This window comes from Scophthalmus maximus, chromosome 13 (assembly GCF_022379125.1).
Source record: "Scophthalmus maximus strain ysfricsl-2021 chromosome 13, ASM2237912v1, whole genome shotgun sequence".
Classification (NCBI taxonomy): Eukaryota; Metazoa; Chordata; class Actinopteri; order Pleuronectiformes; family Scophthalmidae; genus Scophthalmus; species Scophthalmus maximus.
The window spans coordinates 17862723-17883459 of record NC_061527.1 but is presented as its reverse complement, the minus strand read 5'-3'; the positions used below and the strand labels follow the sequence as shown (position 1 = coordinate 17883459).

General features: G+C 41.4%; 3 protein-coding genes across 12 annotated transcripts; all 3 read right to left on the bottom strand.

The window, feature by feature from the left end:
* Positions 1 to 1195: 1195 nt before the first annotated feature.
* Positions 1196 to 9042, bottom strand: LOC118318721 (flavin-containing monooxygenase 5). Of its 8 annotated transcripts, none has more exons than XM_035648640.2 (11): positions 8476 to 8634; positions 8180 to 8348; positions 7354 to 7503; positions 5720 to 5908; positions 5034 to 5199; positions 4694 to 4836; positions 4150 to 4346; positions 3802 to 3937; positions 3433 to 3652; positions 2960 to 3032; positions 1196 to 1942 (listed from the first exon to the last, which is right to left on the bottom strand). In XM_035648640.2, exons 3-11 carry the CDS (start codon positions 7483 to 7485, stop codon positions 1561 to 1563), a joined length of 1638 nt encoding a protein of 545 aa, XP_035504533.2. In that variant the 5' UTR covers positions 7486 to 7503; positions 8180 to 8348; positions 8476 to 8634; the 3' UTR covers positions 1196 to 1560. The 8 variants fall into 8 exon arrangements, 7 of the variants coding, with proteins under 7 accessions (XP_035504533.2, XP_035504532.2, XP_035504534.2 ...); XR_004795793.2 differs by lacking the exon at positions 8180 to 8348 and adding an exon at positions 2201 to 2299 and having other exon boundaries at positions 1802 to 1942; positions 8476 to 8633; XM_035648639.2 differs by lacking the exons at positions 8180 to 8348; positions 8476 to 8634 and adding an exon at positions 8650 to 9042.
* Positions 9043 to 9194: 152 nt separating this feature from the next.
* Positions 9195 to 15257, bottom strand: LOC118318719 (flavin-containing monooxygenase 5). 3 transcript variants are annotated; one of them, XM_035648637.2, is made up of 12 exons: positions 14962 to 15257; positions 13424 to 13571; positions 12862 to 13050; positions 12593 to 12758; positions 12312 to 12454; positions 11727 to 11926; positions 10745 to 10978; positions 10399 to 10520; positions 10242 to 10314; positions 10042 to 10111; positions 9660 to 9956; positions 9195 to 9514 (listed from the first exon to the last, which is right to left on the bottom strand). In XM_035648637.2, the coding sequence occupies exons 1-12, from the start codon at positions 15255 to 15257 to the stop codon at positions 9500 to 9502; spliced, it is 1953 nt and encodes a 650-aa protein (XP_035504530.2). In that variant the 3' UTR covers positions 9195 to 9499. The 3 variants fall into 3 exon arrangements, with proteins under 3 accessions (XP_035504530.2, XP_035504528.2, XP_035504529.2); XM_035648635.2 differs by having other exon boundaries at positions 9195 to 9956; XM_035648636.2 differs by having other exon boundaries at positions 9195 to 9956; positions 10399 to 10517.
* Positions 14652 to 20676, bottom strand: LOC118318722 (flavin-containing monooxygenase 5-like). Its single transcript, XM_035648645.2, has 11 exons — positions 20570 to 20676; positions 19699 to 19837; positions 19419 to 19607; positions 19129 to 19294; positions 18204 to 18346; positions 17479 to 17678; positions 17193 to 17328; positions 16890 to 17109; positions 16712 to 16784; positions 15744 to 15996; positions 14652 to 15615 (listed from the first exon to the last, which is right to left on the bottom strand). The coding sequence occupies exons 2-11, from the start codon at positions 19828 to 19830 to the stop codon at positions 15466 to 15468; spliced, it is 1662 nt and encodes a 553-aa protein (XP_035504538.1). The 5' UTR covers positions 19831 to 19837; positions 20570 to 20676; the 3' UTR covers positions 14652 to 15465.
* Positions 20677 to 20737: the final 61 nt, after the last annotated feature.

Genomic DNA, 20737 nt, shown 5'->3' with positions numbered 1-20737 from the left:
GCTAGACTCTGGCAGTCGTAGCCTGGATCTTGGTTGTAGGCTGAACCCAGGTAGTCGTAGCCTGGATCTTGGTTGTAGGCGGGATCCTGGCAGTCGTAGCCTGGATCTTGATTATAGGCTGGACCCTGGTAGAGGTAGCCTGGAACTTGGTTGTAGGCCTGATCTTGGCAGTCGTACCCTGGACCTTGGTTGTAGGCTGCAGACTGGTAATGGTAGCCTGGAACTTGGTTGTAAGCTGGACATTGGTTGTAGGATGGACACAGGTAGTTATAACCTGGACCCTGGTAGAAGCCTGGACCTGAGTAGGTAAAGCAGTCTGGACCTTGGTAGATATAGCTGGCTGAGTATGGGACTAGCATGGTTAAAAATGGAACTTGAGTCTCTGCAGTCTGTGTGTTGGTTTCTGCAGCAGACTCGTTTTCCATTTTCCCAAGAGCCTGCACTTCGTTAGTCTCTACAGACTGGGGTTCAGCTGAGTAGACAGTTGCCACAGAAGACTGAAGCAGAGACGCAGCTGTCTCTGTTTCCATCTTCCGTGAAGACTGCGCTTCAGTTTTTATTACTGACTGGTTTTCCATTTCCATAGCAGCCTGTGCCTTGTTGGTCTCTGCTGACTGGGTTTGAGCTGAAACTGTTGACATTGCTTCCTCTGCTTCTAGAGTCACTGAAGATGATGACTTCTGGACACTTGTATTTTGGTTAAGGGACTTCATGGATTTCTTAATGTGCAAACTGAGGATACTTGGGGAAAAAAATCTCAACTGTTCACTGAATTCAACTGGTAAAACGTGTGATTCTTGTCAAGAATCAGTGTAGTTAAGACGCCAAGAGATCAAAGCAGCAACAGCAGGTGATATCACAGAGATCCAAAGGACATGTAGATATCAGAGAGAACAAAGACACACCGGAAGTGATGTCAGGTGTGATGATGTCATAGATTCTGTTTTAGAATTGTTTTTAAATGAATACAATAATTGAGGATATCGCTGTGCTTTTTAAAACTCAGACAAACAAGTTAAGCCTATCCAATGCTGTGATTTATTTCTCATAGACAGACTGATCGATCTTTATCATCATTGTGCTCAGAGAACATTGAAAAAACGTTCATTAGCTCTTCAGAATTGGGTGGCATTAAAAGATTCAATAAATAAAAGAGCAAACAATTATTGAAAAAGCAGACTGATTGACATGTAGCTAACAGTGAAAACAAACCTTATTTATTATTTTGTAAAAATGCTCAAATCAACATAAATTATATAGGACAGGTGCACAGTCCAATCTCAAATAACTAATCACAGACATGTATCCCCTCCAGTTTTTTTTAATCCATTGGTAAAGCGCATTTTTCTCATCTGATTTTACGTACGTCTCAGACAGTTCTCTTTACTGACATTCAGCTTGTAAAAATTGTTAATCTCACATCCAAAATGCAAAATAAACTGGCATATTAATTTAAAAAACTGTATTACTCATTCAAGCAGTCAAGTTACTACATTCTAAAGCATGCTTTGTATAAAGTCCTCCAAAATGGACACTGTTTTTGTGTTGTTGTTTTTTTAATCAATGTACATAACCATGCAGCTTACTGAGAGGGTTTTTATTGTAGCAGAAGCAGCACAGCAAGGTAACACCTGAGAAAAGCACTATGATGCTCAGTCCAGAGTAAGGTTTGTTCTCTGGTTGTGGTACATCTCTGGTCCTGAAAGGTTGAACCACTCTCTCCCACTGAGTGAGAATGGCTTGACGGGCACCAGCCCACTGGCCCGGTCCAGTCAGGCGGTACTGATAAGGAGTACAGGGACCCAGCGCAACCTGCAGTGCCAGTCTGGGGTCCTTCATCATGAGCCTCAGTATGTTTGGTCGAACCCCTACCTTCTTTGCCAGAGAGTCCAGGTAAGGTATGTACTCCACCTGGAGGGGGTTCCGCTCAGAGCAGGCGAATCTTAAGGAGGGAAAATATAGCAGAAATTAATCAAACAAAAATATGTTACTGATTTTGTGTGAGGTAATTTGACAATGAAGGAAGAAGGGTCAAACACTTACTAGTATTAATTATTAAATTATCGAATGAATAATAAGTTCATAAAAAAAACAAAAACAATTTCTGCTTAACAATTATAAGAGCTCCAATTTGGCAATGTAGTGTGACCTGTGATTTGATTGATGAAAGTGTGGAGAAAGAGCTTTAAGATATAAAAACCTTCACATGTAGAACGCCACAACGCTGCAATATGATGGTTCAGTGGCTCTAGTCATCAGTTGAGCATCGGCTCAATCATCACAATTTCACAAAACGTTCCTTAAAAATATATAATAACACTTTTAGTTTGCTCTTATCTCAAATTTCTTATCAAACGGCAAATTGTGTTGAAGTTAAGCATTTCTAATACATGACTAAAAACATGTTAAAAAAGGTTAACATGGTTACTTATTGAAGCTCAATAAGTAACCATATTTACTATGGTGGTTGAGACACCTCCAAAAGAAGCAGTATACCATAGTACCATGGTAATACATGGAAGATCATGGTCATTGAACTACATTTCTCATCTTTTCTCCCTAAATTGGAAAATCTTTTTGCAATCATAAACTCTTGAAAAAAGATAAAAATAACAGATGATCCGAGGAACCTTTATTTCTACTAGGGTTTCACAATAAACTGTGAAACCCCATGAACAACCAAATATAATATGATACCGAAATGGCTGTACCTTGAAAGCTACAAGGAGTTATATAAAATGCTTGGTATCATTGGATTTAAAACAAGTTAAATTTCAATGGATTACACTGGATGTGTTAATTTCCACATTGTCATGTGTAGCCACGTGTCTTAAGAGATTCCAAATATTGTGTTTTTTGTGTGCAGTATGGTCATGAATGTAGTAGTATAGTATAAAGCTTTCCTCCAACTTACGAAATATAGACATTAGTCAATAATGTGTCAACAATGATTTCCTACCTCTGGTGCATTGTTGTGGTGTCTTTCTCTATTTCCTTTAACATGGTTTCTTCTGAGGGGAGGGTTGATAAGCCTGCATTGGAAAAAACAAACATACATATTCATTTTAAAATGGATCGATGAAACCAAGAGATTTTGGTAAAGCTGTAGCTACTGAGGGGCACCTCTTCATAATTACAATTTCTTCTTTTTTTGACTGGCACAGCTACAGTATTGTATCACAAAGATGTCCAAGGTTCATAAAACATTTCTTAATATCATAGGGGTCTCTCACAGAATACCTGCTAAAAGGCCTGTCTCTCATCCAATCCTCAGTTGTCATTGTAGGCACTCACTTTAACACCACAAAAAAGTCATGATACCATATGTATTGAAAAACGAGTTTCCTATCGGGAGTGTTATTGTATCCACCTAAACTGGTACACACGGTACACATGTAACTGTAAAACTCACCATTTCTGTTTGTACTTTACCTTTGAAAACTCTCGTAGCCCAGCGGGCCTGCAACTCAGCCAGTGGGTTGATAGCCCCCAAGGCGTGGATGAAGCCCACCACCGCGAGCGTTGGCTGGGTGAGTTCAGGGGGGAACACATGTTTGTACAGACGCAGCCTGTAACCACATTTGGCCTGCAGAGCTGGCGGCAGGAAGGGGAAGCCGTAGTTGTAGCCTGTGGCAAACACCACTACATCAACCTGCATTAAACAAATAGAAAACTTAAAGATTAGTTAACTAAAAGAATTTAAATACGTAATGTTTACGTCCCTTTCCCCCACATTATCTGACATGGATCAGGGACATACCACTTGTTGATCCACTTTCCTAGAAATGTGCTAAAACAAACCTTGTTTATGATGCTCCCATCAACAAAGACCACACTGGACCCACGGAACTCCTTCACATTTGGTTTCACCTGAACACGACCCGAGATGATCCGAGCAGGCAGGTCATCATTTACGACTGGAATTTGTGCAAAAAATCTGCCACAAGAACACCACCCACACAACAAGGTTTAAATTATGACCACGATGTTGACGAGGCAGCACAAATAGCAAAAGAATGTGTTGTTTGTTCTGCCACTTTGAAATCGAAAGGTGCAATCAAATTATAGCCTGGGGGCACTGCATGCACATGATCACTGAAAATTGAACAGGCGATTAAATAGGTATGTTTATCTACAGTATCTTGTTACCCATGTTTTGGTTTCAGGCCATATAGCGTGTGGTCAAATGATTCATTCAGTTTCTTCTCCAGCATCCTGTTGATCCATGAGGGGAAGAGCTTCCGCACCATCACATCCATTCGAGAAGTCCCAACAAGGTCAGCTGGTAATCCCCCCTGTCCTACACGGCTGACAACCCAACCACCGCTCCTGGTACTTAGGAACACCTGCATTTCAGGTCAGACCAGAGAGAGGAAATATCCATGTGCTTATCATCTTTTACAATCTCAGCATTACAGATTGTTTAATGATACAGTCAAAGGTAAATGGTAAATGGACACTTTTTTAGTCTTCAACCATCAACCACCATAACCAGCGCTTTTTCTTTCACACATCATTCATACACTGCCTCCAGGGGCAATTTTTTTTAGGGTTAAGTGTCCTGCCCAAGGACACATCGTCACATCGACTGGAGCAACAGGTTAGTGGACGACCCTTTCTAGCCCCGGGTTACATAAGCTTGACATAAATCAGCACTGCTCTAATTGAAATAAACCCAACGCTAGCTCAGTACCTTCTCAGCAACTCTACTGATATCCACTGCTATGTCACCTCCAGAATTTCCAATCCCAATCACCACCACAGTTTTCCCCTCCATCCCGTCAGCACTGCGGTATTCCCAGGAATGGAAATGTCTGCCTTCAAAACTCTCAAAACCTGAAATTGCATAAGAAAAAGATAATGTATAATGTGTTGCTTCATATAGATAAGATATCTGTGATTCTTTTACACTTTTTTTGTGTTCAGATCCGAGATTGCAAAGTGATTCCTGCGGAGGTGGAGCAAGAATACACAGCTTCTGCATGTCTTGAGTAAAGGGGAAGTGAAATACTGTATATCATGATTCCTGGTACCAGTGAAGTCTCTTAGTGGCAGGTGAGGCTGTGTGAAATGTCCAGAACAAACTATCACTGCATCAAAAACAGAGGTCTCCCTCTGACCCTCTCCGCTCTCTGTCTCCACCTCCCACTGGCCTGTCACAGCAAAATCCTGGGTCTGCCTCACACTGAGCACGGTGGTCTGAGAGATAGAGAGAGAGAAGGGGAGAGAGAGAGAGAGAGAAAGAAAGAGAGAGAGAGACACACACACACACACACACACACACAGGATTACTGCATTCTACTTAACAAGCATATAGTAAGGTATTTATATTGCAATCCAGCTGAGTAATATACAGCAGAGAATAAGATTTTAAAAAAAAAAAAAAGGCTTTAGAAATTGACAACAATTGAAAATATAGGTCTAAATTATTGCTACCATATTTTCTTCAAAAATGTCTATGTATGTAATATCTATGTAATATATGAAAAATAACTCAAACAAAATCAGAAACCAGCAGTTCTCATTGGACTGCTATCCTTTAGGAGTTAAAGGATACTACTGTTCTGAACCATTTCTGTGTTCTTATCTTATCTTGCTGCAAATATTTTCCATTACCAGAATCCATAATTTTCACATTCACCTTGGGTCAAAGTCCCGAAAGACTTAAACAATCTATCCTGGGTTTGAAGGGTTATGAACAAACCTGATGACCACTGACCTGGAAGCGTATGTGTTTCAGCAGATTGAACGCCTGCACATAGAGGCGCAGATACTGCAGCACCTCAGAGTGGTGCATGTTGTTGGGGAACTCAGCAGGGGGAGGGAAGTCGCTGAATGACATCATCTCCTTGGAGCTGTTGATGACCACCGACTGATAGATGTTACCTCGTCCAGGCTCTGGCTTCTCCTGAGGATCAGGATCAGGATCAGCAGCGTGTTTATTGCATACCAAGAACTTGCTTTGGTGCATTACAGACAAATTAAAAAGCAAGCGCTGTAAGTACAGTACAAGGGGAAAAGACAGGAACCTAAAGTACATGAGCAATAAAATATATTAAAGTATGTACAATATGGAACATATGTAGTAAAATATCTCACAAAGAGGTAATGATATGATAATGTATGATATGATGGACATTTAACTCGTCACAAATATATCATAATCATGTTTTGCCTCGACAATATAAACACTTTCACACATTAATGCTTTAATAGGACTTTTAAAGTACAAGATTATTGTGGTGCCTGTCCGCTGGACAGAATGTATCATGTACTGTAGATACATTACCTTCATCAAGATCTGATTTCTTTTATTGCATCATCAGCCTATGTCTCAACAGTGGTTGATTTCTGTTAGAAGCTCACGGTCTTGTATGGAGGTCCGTCATTAAAAGACCAAACTTCTTGGCATTATAGTAGACGGTAAATTATCCTGGTCTCAACATATTGATAAGGTGGTAATTAAAATTGGCAGAGGTCTCTCTCTTTTTTTTTAACCTAAAATGTACTGGGAAATGTCACCAAAACGATTGTCTTATCTCATCTGGACTGTTGTTCAGAGGTTTGGTCGAATGCTGCAGGCTGTTTACTACAGTGCTCATACAGATCTAACGTGAATATGATGCATAACTGCCTATCCTGGTTAAGTGTTGAGAATAGATTTGCTGCATCGTCACTTCTTAACTTTACTAGAAATATTTCAGTGACTAAATTACCGAGGCTATTGTATCGATAATTTGTTTCAGTTCTGATGAACTTGTTTATAACACCATGGCATGCCAAGGAAAGCAGATTCACACTGCCCAAGGTGAAAATTAACAGAGCAAAGAGTACAGTAGTATACAGAGCCACGAGTAAATGGAACACCATGTCTGGACAGATCAGTCAAGTGAGTAACAAAAATTTGATTCAGAATATGAATTGAAAAACATCTCCTAGCTGAGAAGTTCTCTGCAATTGCTAATATTTAATGGATGCTGCCACTCCCATCAAAACATACAATCTCTCTTTTGTTTATGTTATGTCAAATCAAATTAAAAGTATGTAGATTTGTGTCTATTTCACCAGTGTGTTTGCATCCCATCCCAGGTTAGCATTTTCTGATTTAGATAAACATTATTGGCAACAATTATTTAACATACAATTTGTGCTGATGTGTGATTTGACAAACACATCTACCAAAAAAACATAAGGATTACTTTCATTTACTGTCAGTAACACCTTCACATTCTAATATTACAAAAATATTCCCATGGATCACATGACCAGCGTTGACCATGATTGCAGTGCATGATATAGATGACGTGAAAATATGGCCCTTATAAGCATTCAAATAAAAGCTTTGTCCCTCACCTTAAATCTCCATAGACCTCCAATGTCATGGCTGCTCTCAAAGCAGGTCGGCTCCAGACCTTCATCCACACAGGCCTTGATGCTGGTCAGACCTGAAAGTCCTGCACCGATCACTGCCACCTTCTGAACCATCCTGCAGAGGAAGCACCGCTTACAGCGACAGAAATGAGACAACGGGTGAAATGAGTGTTCTGTACTGTGTGACATTAAGCCCCTTTTTTATGATGAGTGTGTTATTTGTCTTTATCACCTACTTAGTTTTTGAGTCATTGATTTGCACACAGTGTGACCTTTTAAATGTGATTGGGTCAATCAACATAATTACATTAACTTTAGTATGAGAGATAAGAGTAAACAAGATTTGGATCTTATAAAGCATTAATGTGGGGGTCGTCCTTGAAACCATATATATATATATATATATATATATATATATATATATATATATATATACTCCTCTCGCATAAAGTGAGAACTGTTTCTTCACTGTTAATGAAGGGTCTCCATTCAATAATAACCATAATATTTTGTGCATTGATCTTTTCCCGAGCAGCTGACGCAATGTCATCAGCGTATAACAAAATACGAAAGTTCGTTTTGTTAATCACCATGCCGGGATGTGACATCTTCATTTCTCGGGCAAGTCACTTATCCAGAGGGCGAATAGGAAGAGCACATGACCCTGCATCATCCCAAGTGGAGAGGCAAACCAGTTGTGTGACTGTGCTTTGGTTTTTTTGGATGCATTATAATAATGACCACTAATACAAATGCAAGCAAATATAAATATATATGAATAAATAATAATATATAAAAATAAAAATACAGCTCTGTTAATCCATTCAGATGGCGAACACGTCTTCGGCCTGTTGCACTCCTGCGGGCCAGCAGGGACACTGGGTGAGGCGTCGTGATAATGGTCCGAGTGTCTGACGTGAGATTCTCTTTGTCCCGCATGTCCGGCGGGGTGAGATTAAACGTACAGATGATTATATCTGAGCAGAAAGTGGAGCTTGACTGGGACTTACAGTGAAAACACGGAGAATACAGAACAGCCACAGCGAACCAACGTTTGTCCGAGTGTCACTCAATTGTACAATATATGATGGAATCCAGTCTTACCTGTGATTCACGGGGAGAAGTGAGGGGGGAATGACTAAGACGCACTTCTCCGACCCTGTCTTTGTTCCCCGTCTGTTTGAGTCTACAAGTCAGTGTCGGTGTTCTAACCCAAATGGTTTAAACGAGTGTGATCGGCCTTCTCCTCCCCTTCCGCCCCTCGCCGGGTCAACTTACCTTAATGTTTTCACAAGCCCCTTCTCTGTGGGGCAAAACAAGCAGCCTAGGAACCTATACGCCGAAAACGACTTGTTTTATCACAGTTACACCACACACACAACACACAACACACACACACACACACACACACACAACACACACACCACACACACACACACACACACACACACACACACACACACACGTCTTTTACTGTTTCTTTTAGCATCATCTTTTCCAATTTAATGATCGACTCCCCAAAAAAATAGTTTCTTGTCGACGCTATTTGGAAGGGGCACCGTCGCTCCATTCTAGGGGGAGTACTCCCAGAAACCGAGCGGTTGTTGTTTTTTTAAAACCCACAATGATAATGGTCAACTGTGAAGTTACTTGAACTCCATGAAGTGTGACAGAGAGGGGTTTGTTATTTGTTATTCCTGCAGTGGCTAGAGTTTTTTCTTCTTCCTGTTTAAATACTTGGATGATGAAATAGCTACATGAGACAAAGTACAACCTTTAGTTGGCACTTTACAAAGTCGGCCATCATAAAGAAATTAAGATTCTTTCATTAACTTAAACTTTATTATCTGTGTGATTTTTATCACACAGTAAGTGCAGGTTTTTTCTTTCTAACATCTCAAAATAAAAACAACAACCAATAAATGAATTATAATTTTTGCCATTGCACTTTGTGTATGTAACTCCATCTTTTGCTATTCTACATGCAAAAAAGGAAAAAGAATTGTTGGAAAGAATTTGCAGGTGTAAAAAACATGTTGCATTGGGATGTGTGTTGCATTCAGATTTGAGCATCTTATCTCTCTTTATCAGTAGTTATCTGGCTCATAGTTCACTTCCTGTCCAGACATCAAGGTTGGAAGAACTTTGGATGAAAAGAGCAGAAGGGCATATGGATGCAGCAGTTAGCCAGGTGGATGCGCACAGAGAAGTCTCTAGATGTCCATTATTCATTTTTATATCATGCTCTTGTGGTTAACCAGTCAACCAGTCAACCGGATGTCCCTCACCCTGAAGCACTGGAATGAGAGTTTTAGACAGAGCACAGCCATTATCACACTTCCTCCAAATGTGAGCAGCCAGGGGAGGGTTAGGACTGACTGCTTGGTCTTTAGTTCTGGTACTGCTCTGGTTTTGAAAGGCTGAGCGACCCGCTTCCACTGACTGAGGATAGCATGTCGGGCTCCGGCCCATTGTCCAGGTCCAGTGAGACGATACTGATATGGAGTGCAGGGACCAAAGAAGACCTTCACCCAGAGTTGAGGATCTCTCAGAAGTAGTGTCAGAAGGTTTGGTAGAACTCCTACCTGTAATTGAAAGTCTAATGAAAATGTGTCTTTTATATGTTTAAGGTACTGCAACAGAGTTTCATATAAAGGAAACTGAACTGACCTCCTTGGCCATGAAATCCAGGTATGGGATATAATCTACCTGGAAAGCAGCCTGTCGTGGGCAGGGGTAGCTGAGAGCACAAGGGAAAGGAGATGGTTGATTCACATATTATTAAAAATACACATCGACTTGAACTTTGGCTTTACACGGAAAGACATCAATGAAGAGTTCAGGTCACTGTGAAGATGAGGTCTGTCTACCTTTTCATCATTCTCTGTCTCTCAGTCTCAATGACCTCCAGCATCTTCTCCTTAGATGGAAGATGCTTCAAACCTTGAAGGTAAACAGTACAGACATCTAGCTCATTAATCCCGTGTTTGTGTGTGTGTGTGTGTGTTTGTGTGTGTGTGTGTTTACCTGAAAAGACCTTCACAGCCCACCGAGCCTGCATTTCTACAATGGGCATCACTGGTCCTTTAGTTCGGAAATGTCCCACGATGGCCAGTGTGGGGTGTTGTAGGGAAGGAGGGAACAGTCTTCTGAAACAAAAATAAAAAAGTAACCTAATCCTTTCAGATAATAAAATCATATTACACAATAATAGGTGATATTCCCAACATAATCAAGATAGCTCATTTATGCACAGACACAGTTCTAGGCATAGGGGTGCAAATATTCACTGACAGTGTTGGAGAGTAATGAAGATGTTAGCTTGGAAGGTTTGAGCTTTGAGGCCAAGTTATCAGTTTCACCTTGTACTTACTTGTACAATATCAACTCTTCATGAATCCCCTCAGACAAAGCTGGAGGCAGGAATGGGAATTTTCCAATATAACCTGTACAGAAGAGCACGGCATCAATGTTCCCCTCCACTGTGCCATCTTCAAACACAACTCCTGATTCCACAAACCCTTTCAGGTTGGGCCTCATGACTACTGCCCCCTGAAGGATTCGGCCAGGAAGATCATCATTGATCAAGGGGCTTTGGTCCAAAAATCTGGGAAAGCGATAAAATGATAAAAGCAGTAAATCAAACATGGAAAATTCTCTTCTTTCTTGTAATCCTTTTCCCTAAAGCAGACACCAGGAAAGTAGAAATGGAAATGGCATTCTACCAATCTAGAATAATTTCATGTAATTTCTATTGACTTCAGTTCATCGTACCTCTGCGACCTGCACCCATTGGACGACATAAGCTGTCAATCAGTCTGTATCCACACCCAATATCGTGCTTTATCGTCTATGTTACTCTAAATGAGACCATAATTTACTAAATGAACATCATACTGTATTCAAGAACACTTGAAACTAGCGATTGGGGTCATGAACTTCTATAGATACTGACTTGTTTTTGCAACCATTCGAGAGAATACAGGTTTCAGGCAGTTACACATTGGCTTCGCAAAGAGTTTACATAAAATTTTCTTTACAGTCTATGTAAGCAGTTCTTCACTGGGGAAACTTTCCCCTCACATTACAGAGATAATACAGACCTCCCATAGTGACTAATTAGTGGAAAATTGTGAGCAAACACATGCGATAATGCAAACGTGAGCAAACACATGCAAACCAGCAAACGGTCAGAATCATATAACTGTGCTGCAACTGTAGTTTGTATGGTGAATATATGGTATGAATTAGGGTTTTCAAGATATAATATAGTAGAAATAAAAACATTTGAAGGAGTGTGACAGGAAACCTGGGTCCATGAGGCAGAGAGGAACATCCAGGTAAAAACATTTCACCTGTGTCTGGGCTTTAGGCCGTAAAGTCCGTGGTCATATTTGTGGTTCAGTGCTCGCTCTGTTGTCCAGTTGACTAGAGTCTTGGGGAGAAGCAGTGTGAGCATATTGTTGAGCCTGGTGATATGTGTCATATCCACAGGAAGACCGCTGGTAGACGCCCTGCTCATCACCCAGGCCCCCTGTCGTGTGCTGAGAAATGTCTGTTACAGAGAATAAGAAGACTGCATGTAAATCATAAATTCATGGGGCTTATATTCTGTCAATGTTGCATTCTTATTGAGTACATCCAGTAAAAGACATTAAAAATAATGTATTGTTTCATGCCAGCAAACTGTTCTTATTCAATTAAAAAAAGCAATGCTGATGGATGAATCTATAGAAAATGTCTCATACACCATTTTGACATGTTGTATAGTAACAGACAGAAAAAAAATGGTTAACATTATAAGAAAAAAAAACTATACTCACAAGGATAAAACTCATGACACAAATAATTTGATTAGTTCAAAGGACGTATCTGTCTTAGGACCACTTGTTTTTGCTGTCAAGAAGCATTGGAGACAAGGGTTTTCCACTCTGTCTTACCTTGTCTGCAGATCTACTGATCTCCACAGCAATGTCGCCTCCAGAATTGCCAATGCCGACAACCACCACCCTTTTCCCCCTGCAGGCATCTGCATCTTTATACTCCCAGCTGTGTAAACACCTTCCAGAAAAAGTCTCATGTCCTGGAGACATGTTTCAACAGCAAAAGACCACAACAAAATATGCTGATGAAGAAGAAAACCATCCCACTTTAATCCTTCAAATTCTGTCAAATGTGAAGCAGGGTATACTTGATGAAACGTAGCTGTTTGTAGACTGACCTGGAAAATCTGACAGGGGTAAGACTGGATGGGTGTTAGGTCCTTTACACACCAGAACTGCATCAAAGACGTGCCTCTCTTCCTCACCATCCCTGTTTATGGTCACTATGTCCCACTGACCAGACAGAGAGAAATCTGGTCTTTGTGTAACACTCCGCACTGTAGTCTGAATCATGAGTGTGCACATTGGAACAAATTAAGATTTCTGACTTCACCTTATGTAGAAACTTACAAGAGAGACGCTTGGTGTGTTAAAAAAAAAGAATAACCTGAAAGTTGATATATCTGAGCAATTGAAAGTGCTCAGCATAGAGCCTGAAGTATTTAAGGAGCTGAGAGTGGTGCATGTAGTTTGGATATTCAGCCGGCATTGGAAAGTCACTGAAACACATCATCTCTTTTGAGGTGTTGACCACCAACGAGCGGTAGATGCTGGATTGCTCTGGCACAGGTGACTCCTGTGGACACGAAGAAAAGATAATAGAAGAAGTTATGGCGCTGATGAAAAAAAACATCACTGACAAGGCAATCAGAGATGACAGACTTCACTGCCATTCACATAACTTTGCATGTGGCATTTGGCAGAAAATTGCATACTATCTCATGATGTCATTATCAAGTTCACTGCAGATTTTATTCTGTGAACCCATAGAACTATTGAATGAGTACCTCTAAGACGAATTCTGTCAAATTCTGTAGGCAATTTTCCAAGTCTTGTCAATCAAAATATTTCACAAAAATGTACGCGATCATGGTTAATACATTATTGATGCAAGACGAGACAACAAGATGAATATGTGGGAGGCTCTACAAAGCTGTGCCCCCACTCACCTTAAACCTCCACATGCCGCCAATGTCATCACTGCTTTCAAAGCAGACAGGCTCCAAGCCCTCATCTACACAGATCTTGATACAGGCCAGACCTGAACTGCCGGCTCCGACCACTGCAGCGCGACGAACCATCACTGAACGCTGACCGCTGTGGGGAAGGAGGACAGAATCAGAACAAGTGTACAGCAAAAGGCTCTGTGAGGCTGTACTTAGGCACCACACTGCTTTGAGCGTCAGCATTCAACATGCTCACACGAACAATGCTAACATGCTGAAGACGTGTATTCACCAGGTTTATTATATTACTTTATTCTGCCAGCTTAATCATTTACTAATTAGCAATGATCACATAGTACAACTGAAATTTTGACCTGATGTTGGTGACACAATAAGTCTGACATCACTAAAACTGTTAGCATCCATCCTCTGGAACATTTCATTACAATCCATCAAAAACTATTACTAATATAAATCTTTTTCATTTACAACCAAAACTTTCAACCTCACAGTGGCGCTAGATGAAGAGTACGGGGATCACCAGAGTCAGTGGGAGACATCCTCGGGGAACCCTGAATGTCAGCTGAAAGTTTGTGCCAGCCCATCAAATAATTGGAGAGTTATAGTATTTAAATCTGGACCAAAGTTCAGTTGACCGTAAAGGTCATTCAAAGTAACATACAAAATGTGGGGAAATTTTTTTTTGCAAGATATGACACAGGCCTGAAATTTGTTACGGTTTTGTTTCGGTTCTAAACATTTACCACACGTTACCAAACATTCACGTGCCTAGGCCTTTAAAAATCTGCAAAATGAAACTCCAAGTCAGTGACTGCTTTGCTTTACAAATGGGCTACACAGGAGTACAACTGTACTTTCTGTTTACAATGATTTTTTCTCTTCAGGAGCGTTGTAGCATTGAGCAACTCATTAATTATTCTAAATCTACCTGTGCCGCCGAGTATTTGTGCTGATACCGCCTACAGTCTGAAGGCTTCAGCTTAAATAGAAGGAGAAACTCTATTAACTGACTCAGAGTTTATCAGGACCCCGCCTCCACAGCTCAGTGGAGAGGGACTTTGATCCTGTTTGGTGGAGAGGAAATGTCTTCAGTTATTCTGAATGTTGCATTGTGCAGAACAAGTGACCCTGAAAGAAATTGAAGAGAATAACAACCCCTTTACATACACATGTAACAACCAGTATTAACAGACAACATATTGTCCAGACATAGTTTAATGTATTAAGGTTTAATAATAAAACAAGGTGGGTGAAGCAGGCGCAAGTCAAAAACCAGAGAGCAATCCAAACTGGCAACCTGAACCAAAAGAAGCAGGCAGGAATCCAGGGAATCAGCCCAAATAAAGGTAAGAGCAGTATGAAAAAAGGCAAAACATAGTCTGTAAATATGGACGTAGACTCTTGGTCTGAAAAGTGAAGCACCTTGTAGGTTACAGTATATGAGTGTCTGGGTTTTTAAAGCAGGACCCAAATGCAGATGCAGAAAAAATAATAAAAGGAGAAACAAAAAACAGACTTACATTCTTTGAAGGGAAAAATTGCAGCATACAAAAAACACAAGGAAAAACTGAACCGAAGAAAATGAGGCCGCAGGACAGATCAGAGCAGAGCAGAACGGAGGAACTGACCCAGAGGACTGGGAACAGACACCAAATACACAAGGAGGGCAGGAGGAACACATCAGGGCTGTCCTTGTGTGACTCTGCTTTAGTGAAGTTGACACAAGGACGGGAAACACGCCCCGTCCTTGTGTCAACTTCACTAAAGCAGAGTGTGATTCTTCCGCCCTTGTGATTCTTCTGCGCCTGTCACTCATGTGTTTCACCTGTGTTCAACTATCCCTGCCTACCTGGTGTGTATACGCTGCGGTCGAATCGTCAATTTTGCTCAGGAAGGTTCCCAACTGAGTGAAATGACCCGGAAAGTATTGTAATTGGCAGCCATGGTAAGAGCTGTTTGAATTCTTGATTTGTTTGATTCTCGATTTTGTTTCAAAAAACAATTTGTATTCACATGCAGCGTGTTCAGACTGTTTGCGGATGGAGCCTGGACAGCAGGGTGGACATGGCAGTCGGGTAGCGCACGTGGATGCAGTAGGCAGCAGCTCCTCCAGTGATGAGGGTCAGGCTCAGTTTGACCAGGCGGCCGGCAGTGGAGGGCTCTTGCTCCTCCAGCTGCAGGAGATGGAATAATATGTTTATATTTGCATACTCTATGTAATGTTAAGATGGTGTAGTATATATATATTTAGCATTGCACTCAGGACTTATATAATGTAGAAGAAACAACAATTATTTCACACCTGTCTTGTCTTTAGAGGCTGTTTCATGCGGTCAAACTGGGTGAAGATTGCTCTGCGGGCCCCCTCCCATTTCCCTGGCCCCCTCAAGCGGTATTGGAAGGCTGTGACGGGTCCCCACAAAACCCTCTTAAACAGAGAGTAGTCTGTGAAGAAGAGCCTGAGAAGACTTGGGACACACCCAATCTCTCCAGCTAGGTCGTCCATGTAGGAAACAAAGTCCACTTGGATGGGTGACAACTTTGAAACAACATAGCTGTGAAATAAAGTGACAAGAGTAAAAAGGATTGTGAATATTGAACTCCAAAACATGACTCCAATAACATGCTGAAGTTGCACCATACCAAATGTCCAATAGGCAACTGTTTGCTGACACATTACTCATAACGCCTATTTATATTGAACAATATGTCAGCGTGTCATTGTGTTTACAGCTTGTTCTGTCGCCCCCAAGTGGCCAAATAACAATTTGAAAACTTTGGATGCAGCTTTATAAAGAACAACAATGCAATTCAAGTGGGACCATCCATTTGCTATGTATAGGACACAAAAAAGACTTATTTGGATTGCAACAAGCAATAAGCGATTCTGGAAAAAGCTTGTTTCTCTCTTTGTTGTTGTTGTTGTGATGTGACTGCTCTGACCGGGCCACGAACCCACAGCCTCGGGTATGGGAGACCGACAGGCTAACTACGAGGCCAACCCCACAGTTGCAGCACCACCCAGTAGCCTCTTTAGGTGTCAACAAGTGATGTTTACATACTGCACTCGTCTGATGAGCAACATTTTTTATGTTTTCAATTTACAGAGCCAGGGGCAGAGCCGAAAAAAACGGATTTCTTTTTCAGCGCACACACCGAAGCGGCAGCTACCTGACCGTGAGGATATATTTGCAGATTTTTACAAACGTGTGTTGCTTTAGAATCCCTCCATGCCCCTTTAATAAGGCAAATAAATACTGGGAGTTTTACTTTTTCTCAATGTCCTTGGTGTCCCTCTCAACAGACTTGACCATGGCCTGGTTTGAGGGCAGCTTATTATGTCCTGAGGGGGGAAAAAAACAGAAGACAGACAGAGGTTAATAAATGGACATGTGCTTGGGTAGTATCAAGACTATTGGCAGGTGACACACTGGACGTGCAGCCTCACCTTTGAAGACACGTGTGGCCCAGCGGGCTTGCATTTCAGCCTGTGGCATAATGGCTCCTAGGGCATGGATGAAACCCACAACAGCCAGAGTTGGACGCTCCAAGTTTGGGGGGAAAATGTGCTTGTACAGACCCACACGATGCCCTGATTTGTACATAGCACTGCTTGGCAAGTAGGGAAAATCATAGTTGTATCCTGTGGCAAACACAATTGTATCCACCTGTAAAAAATTAAAATAATTTGTGATAAGCTTAAACTGAACGCAACTTAACAGGGGTGTCCTAGAAGACCCAATTCTCTGACCTTTTCAACAAAACTGCCATCTTGAAACACCACGGTGGAGCCCCGGATCTCTTTCACATTTGGTTTGACAACAATTGCCCCAGAAAGAATCTTAAGGGGCAGATAGTCATTGAACACTGGGATCTGACTGAAGAGCCTGGTGGGGCAGCAGAAGAAGGTAAAACAGGGTGACAAGGGAAAGATATTCTGATGTCAGATGGAGAGCGACTCATACACCAACACAATACTACACACTTCCCTTCATTATGCAAAGAGGAATATCCTGTGTGGACCTGACTGCACCAACCTGTGTTTGGGTTTGAGGGCATACATGGTGTGGTCATACATGGCATTGATTTTCTTCTCGCCGAACCAGTTGAGGAAACTCATCGGCAGCAGCTGGAACATGATGTGGACAAACCGTGTGTTGTACTTCATGTCCACTGGCAAGCCGTTGTCAGAAACCTGACGGAGGACCCAGGCACCACGACGAGTGCTCAGATAAACCTGCATAACGAGAAGAAGCTCAATCAGGAGAGTGATCATTTGACGGTCGAACAAAATTGTCTTGCCATGCACCACAGAAGAGAAAGTGTTGTGATGTACTCTAAAGACTTTTGGCGATTAGACTCCTTAGTGATTTCATCATAATTTTAAAGGGGTATGGCTGAGTGTAAAGGATAGGAACCGCCCTGCGGTCTGGACGCTCAATATGATGAAGCGCTTGTGGACTCTGCGGTGCTTTGAATATGAAGACTGGAGGTGATTGGGGTGGAGGAGGGTTGATTCACTGAAAATGACTGCTGACAGCAAGAGGGAGGACAATAGCAACAACAGGAGTGGCTGACTGAGATAGATGTGGCAGAATCTGATTGGATTATTGAAAATGCCCACAATAAGCTGAATTGGAGAAGGAGAGAGAGAGAACTGATTGAACTTACGCTGAGCTTCATAGGACAACTTGCACGAATAATTGCGAGCCAACGTGTAGCGTCCAAAAAGAGACAAGGGCCATCGGCAAACCGTTCTCACCTCCTCAGCTACTCTGCTGGTCTCTACAGCGATGTCGCTTCCTGAGTTACCAATGCCGACGACCACCACTCTCTTCCCGTGCATGTCTTCAGGTCCCTTGTAGTCCCAGCTGTGGAAGTATTTCCCTTCAAATGTCTCAATTCCTGCAACACAGAATTATGTTTTGGTTGTTGTCTTGACGTGTGTTGGAACAGATTTTGGAGTCATAGACAAGCACCATTTGTATCACACTTGAAAATAGTTTGTGTACCGAGTGGCAACCCACCCTGACATCACCCATAGGTTTGTGAGCTGCCGTTTCAAAGCCTCGAGTTTCACATTTTGACCAGCGCCATGTAGGCTTTTTTGAAATTGAATGTAGAATTGGAGGTGGGTCTGACGGAGAGCTCGTCCACTGCGCACCAACCTACAACTGCACCCATGCACCAATTTGATGGACCAGCTGTCAGGCAATCTGTATCCACGCTACAGTACTTTAACGTCTATTTTACTCTAAATGAGACCACAATTCAGGAAATAAACATCATGCTGTATTGAAGAAGACCTGAAACTAGAGATTGAGACCATAAGCTCCTCGGAAAAATGTTTACTGACGTTTTAAATCAAGTGAGCAGTAGAGTAATTTCCTCATAGACTTCGATAGAAACTGACTTCTTTTTGCAGCCAGTGGAGTCGCCCTCTGCTGGTCATTCCAGAGAACAAAGGCTTCAGACAATTTTAAATACAGTTTATGTGGTGTACACTAAAACACAGATTGAACAGAATGCTTTCTGTGTCCCTCTACCTGCTATTGTCCTGGTGCGTGTTGGAACGGATGTTGCCAAAAACAAGGCCCAAAAAAAGAACATGCAAGTGTTTCAGCGGAGAATGTACTGATCTTTCCTGGGTAAAGCATGGGTAAGATTAATGCAAGACATGTGTTTACCTGGGAAGTCTTTGAGCGGCATGTTTGGATAGGTGTAGTGACCAGAGCAGCAGATAACCGCATCAAAGACATGCTGCTCCTCTTGTCCATCTCTGTTCTCAGTCACCACTTCCCACTGAGCAGTACGGGAGAAGTCTGGTCTCTGTCTGACACTCTTAACCAGGGTCTAAGATGTTAGAGGGCGGAAATAAACACACACCTAGAGTAAATCTGAAGATAGTTTAAAGATATCTTTGTAATGAGCCAAATACTTCTCTCTGTACTTCTACTTCTATTGCCAATCTTGTTACCTGGAAGCGAATGTGTCGCAGCAGTTTAAAGTGTTCTGCATACATCCTAAAGTATTTCAGGATTTTCGAGTGGTGCATGTAGTTGGGGTAGTCGCCAGGGATGGGGAAGTCACTGTAGCCCATCATCTCTTTGGATATATTGACCGTGAGGGAACGATAGATACTGGCCCTGTTTGGCTCTGACACCTCCTGCGGAAAATTAAAACAAGGAAAAAGAATTATTACGATGTCGGTAAGGTTGACAGCTTAATCCCTATCCCAGTTTTAGTTGGTGACCTGCCTTGAACTTCCACAGTCCGCCCAGATCGTCACTGCTTTCAAAGCAGGTTGGCACCATGCCCTCTTCTATACAAGCCTTCATGCTGCACAGACCGCAGGGGCCAGCCCCAATCACTGCTACTTTCTGCACCATGATCAAGCTGCAACGGGAGAAGGGAAAAATATAATCTGGATAAAAAGATCTAAGTGCATTGTTCCAGTGTGCTGGAAAGTTGTAGGGCTTTAATTTTTCAGATAGCCCTACCAAGGTAGAACAAAACGCGATCATAATTTTGATTCATCCCTTTCATACAATGGAACGCTGTAAAAAAAGTACCTTAAAGAAAATTTACAGCAAGAAGTGATGATCTTTGGCTTTTGAAATTAGTTTTTCGAGGCCTTGGTGATCAGGGGAAACAAATAATCATTGTAACCAACATACAAAAAAATTGTATTAAAATTGTGTAAAAATAAAAACTGGTTATGAATGATGATGACCATTATTAATATCCTTACAACCTGTGTGTTGTATGGACCCCCACCCACATACCATTGCAAAAAAAGAGGGAATAGTAGCTTCTTTTGAAAATACAATTCTTTCCATAAAAACAACAACAGCACAGAACAATTTACTGTACAATGAACATAAATAGTGAACTGGATTCCTGCAGGAATTTTGAATAAAAGTAGGAATTTGTATAAAATTATGAACAGATTATTTCCTGAGGATATTGCAATGTATCAGATGATTTTTCCTCATATTTTTAAGACCCTGTGATTTTCATTTAATTTCCATAATCATACATATGTTTTCCATTCTTCAAAAAAATGAATTAAGTTAATTTTCAGAAATATATATAAATATATAAACTACAACTCATTTTCCTTCTTACCTTGATCCTTGTGTGTTGGTTTTGTGTGACAAACATTCACAGATCTGACTTTTATAGAGACACCGTGAGAGGAGGCAAGCATTCTTTTGGTTGCCCAAAAAAGGGAAAGGTTGGGAGGTGTTTAATGAGATTTAATCTGCATTGAGATGAATTTAACCAGTTAGGTTC